Source organism: Myotis yumanensis, unplaced genomic scaffold (assembly GCF_028538775.1).
Source record: "Myotis yumanensis isolate MYYU_CA2020_CCGP unplaced genomic scaffold, mMyoYum1.0.hap1 SCAF_3, whole genome shotgun sequence".
Classification (NCBI taxonomy): Eukaryota; Metazoa; Chordata; class Mammalia; order Chiroptera; family Vespertilionidae; genus Myotis; species Myotis yumanensis.
Window position 1 is genome coordinate 114140037 of NW_027223754.1, and position 12893 is coordinate 114152929.

Consider the following 12893-nt stretch of genomic DNA (forward strand, 5'->3'; position numbering starts at 1 on the left):
TTCAATTCCGGTCAAGGGAACGCATATCAGTTGCAGGCTCCTCCCTGGCCTGGGCCCTGGTCGGGCTGGTGCAGATGTGTTTCTCTCACATCGATGTTTCTCTCTGTCTTTCCCTTTTTTTTCTACTTTCCCTAAAAATCAATGGAAAAATATCCTAAAGTGAGGTCGAAAAAAAATAATTTAAAAAATACTTGAAAGTTTTTTTTCTTTTCAGTTATTCTTTGATTAAGAAAAACTATTTACCACAGGGACTTCATTATTATCACTGTTTTATTTACCACAAAAAAAATGGAGGTTGTTTTTCAGGTGTGTGTGTATGTATAAAGAATGTCACCTGACTTACCCTGCTCTCACATTCTTACATTCCTTGGGAGCCATTCTTAGCCTTCCTCCCGAGTGTTTTGCTATATTAAGAATGCTCACGTAATCAGGGATCAGCAGCCCACACCGTCTTTCATCAGAGGAACTTTGTGGGGTTTCTAGCCAGTGCCCTTTGCCACACATCAGCATCTCCGAGCAGCTGCCTGCAGTAGAAGGAAGGAGGAGGGGATCCCACAGCTCCTAGTTCCTGGGGGTTTTCCGCTATAAGTAAGCACCTTATTTTTGAGGCTGTTGCACCTTGTAAATGTCAGAAGCAAAGGTGCAGAGTTACCAGGTGAAGCAGGGGCCTGCTCACACCCCCATGTCCTCCCTGGGCAGCGGGAGTCCATCTGCCTCAGGAGAAATGTGATGTGGGAGCCTGGACTCTTTAAAAGCCCCCCGGGGTCTACATCTGTCTGAACCCAAGCAGCGAGGGGCACATTCACTCAGCTCACACCTGTGCTTGACACAGCCAGTGTTTAAGGAAATGAAACCCACGGTCCTATCCCTAGAAGCAGTGTCAGGGCGGGGAGGCACAGCATTTTAGAAAAACATTATGTGTCTTTATAACTGAGGCTTCTGACTAGATGCAGAGATATCCCCAGGTGGATTTTCAGACTTTATGCCTCTGTCCTCACTTTATGAAATGGACTGTTTTTCCCCATGAAAGTAGTAGCTTCTGCGACAGACAGTTAAACCTTCTCCTGGTCCCACACTCCTTCCGTGGAGCCTCATAACCCTTCAGCCCCCCGGCCCTGACACTGCTTCCGGGCATAGGACCGTGGGTTTCATTTCCTTAAACACTGGCTGTATCAAGCACAGGTGTGAGGTGAGTGAATGTGCCCCTCGCTGCTTGGGTTCAGACAAATGGAGACCCGGGGGCTTTTAAAGAGTCCAGGCTCCCACATCACATTTCTCCCCCTGCTTCAACTCTAAACCGGACCATTTTTTTGTAGTTTTAGTCTCCCCTCCTGACCCCACACTTTTGGTTCAGTTCTGTCATGTGATTTTCCCGTACTCGGTAGTTTCTGCCCACACACGGTTCTTCCTATGAACTGAAAGAACTGTGGGTGCTCAGAGAGCAAATGGTACAGTCAGCTGCTGGCTGGCCCCGGTGTGCGCTCAGGTCAGGCTCAGGCAGGAGGGCCTAGGTAGTGTTCTGATTGGGGAACTCTGAGACTGAAGACATTTTAGCCATAAATCATAAGGGACCTGGTTGCTGTCCGTGTTGCGATTAGAGGGGGTGAAAGGAGTGGCAGTGACGAAACACCCTGTTCTTTCTCTTTGCAGATTTGATCAGCAGAATGGGATGCAAGGTGCTATTCAGCCTTGGTCAGCAGATGCTGAGGCGGAAGGTGGTGGACTGCAGCCGCGAGGACAGCCGGCTGTCCCGCTGCCTGAACACCTTTGACCTGGTGGCGCTGGGGGTGGGCAGCACGCTGGGGGCCGGCGTGTACGTCTTAGCCGGCGCTGTGGCCCGTGAGAACTCGGGCCCTGCCATTGTCATCTCCTTCCTGATCGCGGCGCTGGCCTCTGTGCTGGCTGGCCTTTGTTACGGCGAGTTTGGTGCTCGTGTCCCCAAGACCGGCTCGGCATATCTCTACAGCTATGTCACCGTTGGGGAGCTCTGGGCCTTCATCACAGGGTGGAACCTCATCCTCTCCTACATCATCGGTGAGTTGTCCACTTCTGTCGTTCCCACTTCCCTACTTTGCTCCAAATAGACCAAGTCTAGTTTCTTCCGAGGAGAACCTCCTTGCCTGACCATTATCCGTCCTCCTTTTTCCTTCTTCCTTTTACGGAAGGCAGAGGCACCACTGGCCTTCCAGCTGCTCTTGGTGTTCATGGTCGGGTGTGCTGGGGTGTCGAGGGGACAAGCCCGGCCAGCAAGGAGGTTGTTCCTGTTAACATGGAAGGCATAGAACCATGGGATGTTTCTAATTAGTTAAAAAGGATTTAGTCTCTTTTAGTGAAATTTATTTTGACTACTAGAGTAAAGTTATCATGGACATAGGAAGATGGAGGGATATAGAAAAGCTTGAAGAAGAAAGTAGAAATTACCCAATCTGAGAACTGGGAGGTAGTAATTCTCTCATTCATTCATTCTCTCAACAAATATTTATTGAGCACTTGCTCTGTGCACGGCATTTTGCTAGATATTAGGGATGCAATGAAGAAAAAATACAGTCTCTGTTCATGAGAATTTACTGTCTAGGGATTTGACCATTGTTCATATTTTTGTGAATTTAAATGCATATTTTTGGCACAGTATCTCTCTTTCTGCATAGAACAATAGGTAGTAAACATGCCTCACAGTGTTAACTATTTTTCCATAGTAACATTCCTCATGGTTGTATACCATTGTATTGAAACAAACACCTGAATAAAAGAATAACCAAAGGATTTGCATGGCCAGTTCACAGAAGTAGAAATACAAATAGCCATTAAACATTCCACTTATATTTTATCAGGCTTTTTTGTAATATTATCAAAGGACAGTAAGATGTGGTAAGTTGAGCCTCTGAGTACTGGGAACATCATGCACCGTACTGTGTGTGGCCTCTGTGTGGGGCACCACTGCCACACACCCAGGCTACCTTCCCTTTCAGCCCTGCGCTGTCTGCTCAGAACCAACCTGGCTTACTCCTCCAACTTCCAAAATAAATTTCATAACAGTGAAACTTGTAAGTGCAAATGCTCACACAAGCTGTGGTCTCTCGGTGCGAATGCAACAATTTTAGATGGGCTGTTGTGTTTCCAGAAGATTTACCAGGGCACGACACAGGAGAGCGTGAGGCCTGATAGTCCCAGAGTACAGATGATGATGCTTTGCCACAGCGCCATTGGCCTGTGTGGGGTCATGCATGTGTCATGTGCCACTGCAGGAACTTCTCACCCTTAGCTGCTGGGGAGGGCAGTTTTTCCAGCCAACATGGGGTTTTAAAGCCCTGACTCAGAGCTGGGGGTGGGGGAGGCCAGGCAGCCCCTCTCAGCCAGCAGGGTGGGGTTCGGGAGCCCCATCAGCAGTGAGCCTGCCTCTGGGGGAGATGGGAGACCATGTTTCTTTACTGGGTTGTGGCCTTGATGGACAGATTTCATAATAGGCGAGCTGCTCGGCACAAAGAAATGTGGTTTAATTTTTGAGTTGTTGGGAAAATACTTATCATGCAACCAAATAGCAAAATTGAGTCTGCAGGTCACCCTGGCAAGCAAACTCCTGAGGGTGATCCAGACCGCAATCACCAGCAAGGCCCCCTTTGAGAAAGTAAAGGAAAATGCTATGTGTGACTATTGGAATTTTAGCGATATTTCCTGGGGAACAGCACTAGGAAAGCAGGGACTTTATTCAGATTGAGAGAGAGGGAGAAGGAGAGCGCACAGTCAGCTGTTGTTGGCATTGGGGGTGCTGCCTCCATTTGCGTTCCTCATGGCGGGGGTGCAGGAAGAGAACTTTGTCTGCCAGCAGGTGCTTGGGGACCCGTGGCTGTGAGCCCAGGGTCAGGCACAGAGTGGCAGAGGTGAGAGTCAGCCGTGTGTGATGCCCTGGTCTCCTCTTGCCGGGAGAGCAGTGTTCACCAGGAGCGTCTTGGAAAAGGAGCTTCCGAGAAGGTGCACACTGCTCACTGCGCCCTGGGAGTACCTTGAGCCATCAGTTACATGGCTTGCCATCAGTGTTTCTTTTTTAATGAAATAAAACAGGTAGAATTGAATAAACACTCTCCGAGTGCCTCTCAGGTAGCAAGGGGTAACATTGTTTTGTAAATTCTTTACTAATAATTTGGTTATATGTATGTTGAGGGTAACATGTTCTATAAAACTTTTATTAATCATGTAGTTATATATTTGAAACACATGTATACACGTGTGTTAGGCAGCGGCAGAAAATACATTTTTCCCCCCAGGCCCTAGAAGCTTCCTTGAACTTTTCACTTCGCTGTGAACACTGGTTGACCCTCTTCTGAGTGTGCATGCTGAGGTCTGCCTGCTGCAGAGTCCCATGCACCATCTGAGACCCCGCACGGATGCTGTAAACATCCAGCTTAATGACAAATACTTAGTTAATTGCTTTCTTTCACGTTCCTCTGATATGTGTTGTTTTGTGACAGGTACTTCAAGTGTGGCAAGAGCCTGGAGTGCAACGTTTGATGAGCTGATTGGCAAACCCATTGGGGAGTTCTCTCGGACATACATGTCTCTGAACGCCCCTGGAGTGCTGGCCACAAACCCAGACATCTTTGCTGTGATCATAATTCTCATCTTAACAGGTACACCCAAACAGTGAGAGGGCCATCAGATTGAGGCAGGGGTCCAAGAAGGCAGGTTCCTACTGGGGGTCTCTAGAAAGACCAGGTTTTCTTCTTTTTCTCTTTCTCCCCTCCACCCCCATTTTCTTTCTGTAATTAATACAGACATCTTTTTTTGTCTTAATGGCTTATGATACATTCACAGTAGGGCTGGCCTATTTAATAGCTGCCGAGTTGTGTGTCATTTAGCTAACAGAGAACCTCAGGTGTTTATGTGACTATTGAGTAACATTTTTTTAGTACTTCAGGCTTTTTGTGCAAGTGACTCAGGAATACACTGTTGACCCCGTGATGACCATTTGGGAAGGAATGTTGGTGTTCATCAGCCAGGTTGAGGTACAGGGACGAGGTCTGTCTGGAACACTAACAGGCATCTGGGGTGTCAGAGACGTCTCAGTTGGTTTTACACCTACTGGTGGTCAAAACACCCTTTAAGCAAATAAGTTTTATGACAAAGTTATGGATACAGAATTTAAAAATGCCTGATAGTGCTTGCCCATAGCTGATAGCAGCCTCTTCTTACATGTATCCGTGTTTCAGCCACTAGGTGGGGGTTTTGCTGACATAAACATTAAGTTGATGAAATGCAGATAAATTCTCTTTTGTGGTTAGAAAACCTTGCATGGCTTTTAAAAACAACCCATCTAATTTCGCCCACTATGTAATTGAAATCATTTTGCACAGGCCAGACTCAGCAGTATTTCTGGTCCAGTGGTAGGAACATGTATCAGAAATTAAGTTTTCACTACTCAGATTTTCATAAACATGAGAGGGAGGGACACAAAAGGAAGGATACAGCAGAGTGTGGTGTCTTCCCTGTGATGAATCATTCTATTCTCTTCTAATGTCTGCATTTCAGAATTCAGTCTGTTATGTGAGCCTCTTTTATTGTAGAATTAGAGGCCCAGTACAAGAAATTCGTGCACTTGGGGTGTGGGAGGGGGTTCCTCAGCCCGGCCTGACCCTCTCGCAGTCCTGGAGCCCTTGGGGGATGTTCAACTGAGGGCTTAGCCGTCAGTCGGACATCCTTAGTGCTGCCGTGGAGGCTGGAGAGGCTCCTGCCACCGCTGCTATGCTTGCCAGCTGTGAGCCCGGCTTCTGGCTGAGCTGCACTCCCCCTGTGGGAGCACACTGACCACCAGGGGGCAGCTCCTGCATTGAGTGTCTGCCCCCTGGTGGTCAGTGTGCATCATAGCGACTGGTCTTTTAATATATAGGTTGTATAAAAGACACAATGCAGAGTGGCGATCTCAAATCATAAATTGTGTTGTGTTCACTGGGTACTTTCTCATGCCTCTTTTCTTGCTGACAGTTTGCACAGAACTCACCAGGTGGCATCTTTACCCCAAGGTGGTCCTGCGTTGTCATGTGGTTTCTGGGCATTTTTATCACTTGGTGTGTTTTTTAATGTGAGTTACGAGCTAGAACTAGTGTGGCCTAGTGCTTACGGGGTGGCAGTTCCACAACCACAGACACTGTCATTGCTGATGTTGCTAACACCCACACGGCGATTTGAATAATTTCCGATCTGAAAAACTCATTCTCCTAAGAAACTGAGCAAAGTGTCTCCTTGGAGAAACTAAAATCCTGCTCCTGAGGGTGGTTCTCATAAAATACTTTAATGAGGGGGAGGGTGCAGGGAGAGGCGCTCATTTCATCTCCTGGGGGGGCTTGATGCCCCATCTTTGCAGCCCTGGTGCCCCCTGGATGGCGTCCTCATAGCATTGTTAAACGTCTTGATCACTGCCTCTAGAAAGATCACAAATTCAGCCCCATCCCCAGAGGCTCACAGAAGTCTTTAGAATTTGATGCCATGTGAGTTCTTCTTAAGTCATCGCCCTCATTCCTGTCCCCATCCCAGGAAGGATTTGCCTGGTATAAGGTTAATGCTCCATGTTTCCTGTGTATGCACATTTTCAGGACTTTTAACTGTTGGTGTGAAAGAGTCAGCTATGGTCAACAAAGTATTCACTTGTGTCAACGTTCTGGTCCTGGGCTTCATCGTGGTGTCAGGCTTTGTGAAAGGATCGCTTAAAAACTGGCAGTTCACGGAGGAGTATTTGCACAACAACTCTGGTCTCCTGTGCTCCAACAAGTGAGTTGCTCCCTCTGCCCGTCCCTCGGCATGTGGCAGTTGGTGTATATGGGGGATGGAACTGGCTAGAACCATACGAGTCTTTTTTGCAGTAATGTGATTTGAATTTGAACATTTTATTAATTTTTTTTTGTAGTGACATAGCTGAGGGTGTTTTATTGGTTTAAAATAAATTTTATTCCCCTTAACTAGACCATGGTATGACAAGGTATAACCAGAGTTTTCATTCTAATTCCATCATGTACACAGTTGAGGATCACTGTCAGACTCACTAAGTAATCCTTTTTTCTCTTATTCTGTTTCATGACCTTCTTCTGAGTTTTCTGATCAGAAAAGATTTTCTCTGCAATACCATGGTGATACCACTTTATTTCAAAATGTTTAATAACCCAGAAAAAGAAATATGTGGAACTTTTATCAAAGTTTTTCAGAATTACTAAAGTATCAAACTGTGATTCTAATAATCTCTTTCTCTCACACTTGACTTGGGTTGTATCAGCCCTGAAAAGCTGTGGCCCCATCCCCCTGACCTGTCTCTGGCTCAGGGCACTCAGGGTTAGAGGCAGGTGATAGGTGGGCTCACAAAAGCCAAATAATCATAATGTATCTTTTTTTAAATTTTTTATTTTACTGATTTTTTTACAGAGAGGAAGGGAGAGGGATAGAGAGTTAGAAACATCGATGAGAGAGAAGCATCGATCATCCCCTACTGGGGATGTGCCCACAACCAAGGTACATGCCCTTGAACGGAATCGAACCTGGGACCCTTCAGTCCGCAGGCTGAGGCTCTATCCACTGAGCCAAACCGGTCAGGGCCATAATGTATCTTTTTTGTTAGATTTTCAGGTGAAACTTAGGGTCCTGGGATGGAGAACAGGGAGTGTGATTTTGCCCATGAGTCTATTTTAATTACTGCTAAAGGTTAAACTGCTCAGATAGAGATTCTTCTAAACTGTGGTAGCTTTAAAATGATGTCTCACGTCCCAGAATGAGCAGTTCAGTTGGCCGGCCAGAGAGGCTGTATATAGGCTTTCAGGGACCCAGGTCGTGGCGCACCTGGTTGTTCTGTCATCTCTGAGGATGCTGTCCTTACCTACCTGGTTGGAGCTGGGCTGTGGGTGCTGGCATCATCCAGCTGTCCCAGAAAGGGAGCAAGTGTGGAGCAGAGTGTTCCCAGTGCTTTTAAGGACAGATCCCGGAGACACACGCTCCTTCTGCCCCCATTCCCCTGCAGAATCCAGTAGCCAGCCGCATGTAGCTGCAAGGGAGGCTGAGATACTGGGGGTCTGAGTGGTCACATGCAAACTTAGTTGCTGGTTGTTAAGGGCTAGGTGCCCAGTTGCCTGATTAATGGGCAGGCATTGATGTATGACTAGTTCATGACCAGACACCAATAGGAAACTATTGAATTAAGTGCACGAAACTTCACTAACTCTAATATATGGTTAATACTTCAAATAAAAAGAGCCTTTTAGTCTTTGGGGACTAAATCCTATTACAGAGAAATGAGGACTTTTAATATATATTCCCAAACATTCCTGAGTCACATTTATGCCAAATTTCTTGGTGCCCGTTCACTTATGGTGGAGTAAAGCCAAATCAAAAATCTTTGAAGAAACAGTCAACTTTGAAAACCTTGGGTGCTATCTTACTGGTTGCTGTTTACAGGTCAGGAATTAAATGTTTCCTAGTTGTCAGTCAAGATTTAATGTTATGGTTTTTATGAAGAGGTTGTCCATGCCAGCTGATGGTGTGTACTTTCATCAGTCATCCTTAACCTGAATGTCGTAGCAACAGTGAACTCTGCTGGCCTCCCAAAGTGGCATTTGTGGCCCAGCCCTTGGGCCTGTGTGAGACCCCTTCAGCTACATCTGCCTCCAGCCCTGGGACACGCCATGGAGGGCAGCGAGTCAGCCACTTTAAGAGGTGGAGTGCAGTGGGACAGGGACATGACTTGCTTGTTTATTTCATTAAAATCTGTAAGATTCTTCCTTTTTCTTTTTTTAACCAGCTCTAGATTTGTATTTTTGACAATGGCCACACAGTCTTTCATGAAATAGTTTGTCTCTCTGAAGTTCTAAGGCATTACCCCCAAAAAAATATAGCATGGAGGGGCTTCATCATGTGTGGGTTAGGAGGCAGTTCCCACCACACCATGCTGCGATTGTAGAAGTCCGCTCACCAGGGTGTCCACGTTCTTTGTGATTCTCAGAGCCCATGGGAGCGCCTGCGGTGTGGACTGTGGACCACACTTTGCTGACTTACCTGTCCTGGGCTGCCTTTTTTGTGCCAGGGTTGGTGGTTTATTTCAGTAAATGACAAGCTTCCGTTTCAGTCTGGTAACAATTTTCCCCACATCTATCACTTGTGCATTTCTTGGGGTTTCCCCCAGGTTGCTACTGAACCACTGTAAGTCCCACAATTAGGGTCTTCATGCTTCACATCCAGTGGCTCCATGGCAGCTTCTGGAACTGAGAAATGTAATTATCCCAGAGGAATCAGTAAAAGGTTAATCCTCATTGGAAAGTAATTGGGTCCAAATTATTTGTTTATTTCATTAGCTCATTGATAAATCAAACTGAAAGCAACTTTGCCGAAATGAGTTGCTAACTCAACCTCAGTGCATCAGTGCTTATAGAGTTGGAATATTCTTTCATTCCTGTTCTCACGTTGGGAGGCGAAGTGGTCTGGGAGGAGGGGCGGTGGGGAGGTGTGACCGTCCTCGCCCTGGGGGCTCTGTGGTAAGTGACAAGAAGCCTGCAGCCAAGTGGAAAATGTGGCCACAGGGGAGGGCTGGAGCTGCACTTCTCAGACAGAAGGAGCGGGGCTGCTCTTCAGGGGCCTGAGGCTTAGGAGTAGTTGGTGAGAGGCAGGGCGTGTGGTAGACTGATGTCGGAGAGTGCCACTCAGGCGAGTCCCGGCAAGGGCTGAGGACCAACTGTTCAAGCTTAGACGTAGTGTTTACGTTAGAGTCACAGGTTTTGATCCATTGGGACTGTTTTCTGGATCTTTAAGGACTTTGGGGTTCACAAAATGTGCTTTACTTTGAATTCATTACTTCAGCAAACAATTGATTCCCGCCCATGAGCCCAGCTGTGCTAGGCACCAGCCTCCACCTGAAGCATCCCATCTGCTTAACTGTGTGTGCGTGGGTGCTTAGGAAACATTGTTTTGTTGACTGAAACTGAGCAGTTTTCAAACCTCAGTGTCTTTGGAAATGCTTGTTTTGAGACCTGAGTTACTGGCAAATACGGAGACTTGCAGTTCGTTCCTACATCTGGGGCCCCTTGCACTGCCCGGCTCCATTTCTTTCTCCAGGATTCTGGGGGAGAGGCTGCATTTGTTGGTCTCTCCTCTTTCCTGAGGATACCCTGTCACAGTCCCTATATTCCATCCCCACCCCACGTCTATATTTAGAAGAGGCTTCTGGAAAGGGCATAGTGTGCACCATTGTGGTCTGGACCACACCCAGCGGAGGCCTGTTGTCCACAGAGTCAGATGCAGTGGCTGGCGACAGCTACCAGGGATGAGGGTCTGGAGCAGTGGTCATAAGTCAGGTGGTGGCTGTTTACAATGGCTTGTCTTTGGGACCATGAAGCTAGTGTTGTGATCTTTGCTGTGACTCGTTGTTTTCCTAGTGAGACGAAAGAAGGGAATCCTGGTATCGGTGGGTTCATGCCCTTCGGGTTCTCCGGTGTCCTGTCAGGAGCAGCCACCTGCTTCTATGCCTTCGTGGGCTTTGACTGCATCGCCACCACAGGTATGCCCGAGCGCCGCCGGGAGCCCATGCCCCGCCCTCTAGCTCTCCAGACAGGCCAGCCTCATTTTACCCACGGGTCACTATTTTCCTTCCTGTGGGCTTGTGCCAGTCACCAAGCTTCCACACCTGAGTAATGTGTAGATTGCAGCTTCCTGCTGATCTTTCCTACCCTTATCACTTCCCCAAGTCCCAGGTCACAGTTCCTGGCAGGAAACTGCATCCTGAACGTGACTAACCCTTCTACTAGAATGGGATAATGACAGACAGGGCCACAGCCTGACTTCATATCTGTGCATCGTCCGGGAGAAGCGAGGCCATTAAAAATATTGTCATCCTGGCGAATTGAATAGTCTAGGCTCCATTGGACCTCCCAAATCTCCCTGCCAAAGGAAACAAGTCTTTTCCTTGGTGGAACCATGATGTAAAGGCCGAGAACACCGTCTAGGGCCTAGGGGTCATCTGGTGTGTGTTGCAGAGGGCCACCCTGTGTTTCCAGAGCCCAGGGAGGCATTTGTGGTGGCACAGACTCCCTGGACACTGACAGGCCTGGGGTCTCATGGTTTGTGGTTGTCCCTCCTGGCTGCTTCTAGGTGAAGAAGTCAAGAACCCCCAGAAGGCCATCCCCGTGGGCATCGTCGCCTCCCTCCTGATCTGCTTCATCGCCTATTTTGGGGTGTCGGCTGCCCTCACACTCATGATGCCATACTTCTGCCTGGACAAGGATAGCCCCCTGCCTGAGGCCTTCAAGCACGTGGGCTGGGATAGCGCCAAGTATGCAGTGGCCATTGGCTCCCTCTGTGCTTTGTCTACTAGGTGAGGATTCTCAGGTTCTTGGGTTGAGGTCAGGTGTGGTGGGCCAGGTAAAGCTGGACACATAGGTCTGCTATTAAAGTTACTTTTTTCCCTGGAAATGGAGCCAGTGCCTCAACCCTGATTCTCTGGCTTTTCCTTGTTGCTATTAATCACCCAAGAGTCATTCGTGTTACTGACCTCCTTGAAGAACCCGAGGCCCACTTTTTTACATCATCTGCTCAGCAAGGGACTGTCTTTGTGTCCCCGACTTTGGCCACTGGACCAGGCCAGCTCTTTGAACACTGCATTTTGGCCTCAGTTTGGCCATAACATGGAGGTAACCTTGAAAAAGGGAGAGTGCCTTTTAGTGAGAGCCATGTTGCCCTGGTATGTCCTGTTAGCCCACATGAACATTTACTATTTGTAAATGTCGATTTACCATAGAGACGTCCTCATGAACGCTGGGATGCTTTTATTTTCTGTTTGAGTCAGCTGAAAATAACTAGGAATAAATGTAAAATTTCACTTCCAGAAAAACGACTAGTTTGTCCTGGTTTGTTAAGCTTTTCCTATTCTTAGACTTATACATACTCAGAGTACTGCTTTTTATAGGGTTGGTGTATGGAATTCTGAGGTTATATAGCTTGGTGGCGGCAGTCCTGGTGAGAGTCCAGGGCTCCTACTCCTCAGGTCAACTGGACCTGGTCAGATCCTGGTGCCTTGGTTCCTGGGAAGCTCCTCTAACTGTTGCCTTTTCTTCCATCTAGCCTTTTGGGTTCCATGTTTCCCATGCCTCGAGTTATCTATGCCATGGCTGAAGATGGACTGCTATTTAAATTTTTGGCCAAAATCAACAATAGGACCAAAACACCAGTAATCGCCACGTTAACCTCAGGTGCCATCGCTGGTAAGACCTGGAACTAATTTCACACACTAATATTTCAACAGTTAAGTCATTATTGTTCCCTAGGGAAACATCCTGAATTGTACTGTGGTCTGTGAGAAATTTTAACTTTTGTTTTCTAGCCTTAGACCTGGTTTATTGCAAGGTAACTGCCCTTCCAACATAAGGCAGAGGCCAGTGCTCCAGAGGATGTGATGGAATTCCCAATAAGTTTGAATTCTTCTGTTATTATTGGCCCGAGCTTAGGATACACATGGTCCCTCAAAGCCATTAGTCTTCTCCTTTTCTGAGTGTCCCTGAGTAGATTTTGGTAAGATGACATCTTGCATTTACAAGCCAAGTGAGAGTTTGTGTTATTACTAGAAATTTAGTGTCCTTGTATCTTAGCCTGTGAATTCCCTGGGAAACGAGGATCCCTTAAGATTGGTGTTGTATAAAATGTACCACTTTGCCCTGGCCAGTGTGGCTCAGTTGGTTGGAGCTATGTCCCATGCACCAAGGGGTTGCGGGTTCAATTCTTGGTCAGGGCACATTAGCTGGGTTGCAGGTTCAATCCCCGGCACTTTGAGCCTATGTGATGATCTAGAGGCCCCAGATTAAGGAATGGTGGGGGGCCGGGGGGTGGGGGTGGGGGAGGGCGGGGCTGAAATTTATTTGCACTGCATGCTGTTTGTTGTA

At 47.4% G+C, this 12893-nt stretch overlaps 1 protein-coding gene across 3 annotated transcripts in view; it reads left to right on the forward strand.

Moving 5' to 3' along the window:
- Positions 1–12893, forward strand: part of SLC7A1 (solute carrier family 7 member 1) — a 56825-nt gene that overhangs the window by 32645 nt on the left and 11287 nt on the right. For 2 of the 3 annotated variants that reach the window (XM_070409395.1, XM_070409397.1), the window contains exons 3-8: positions 1651–2034; positions 4467–4625; positions 6585–6759; positions 10398–10519; positions 11110–11332; positions 12079–12218. In XM_070409395.1, the coding sequence (XP_070265496.1) occupies positions 1665–2034; positions 4467–4625; positions 6585–6759; positions 10398–10519; positions 11110–11332; positions 12079–12218 (1189 nt within the window). In that variant the 5' untranslated portion in view covers positions 1651–1664. The remainder of the gene's footprint in view (positions 1–1650; positions 2035–4466; positions 4626–6584; positions 6760–10397; positions 10520–11109; positions 11333–12078; positions 12219–12893) is intronic. The other variant, XM_070409398.1, reaches the window with a different exon arrangement.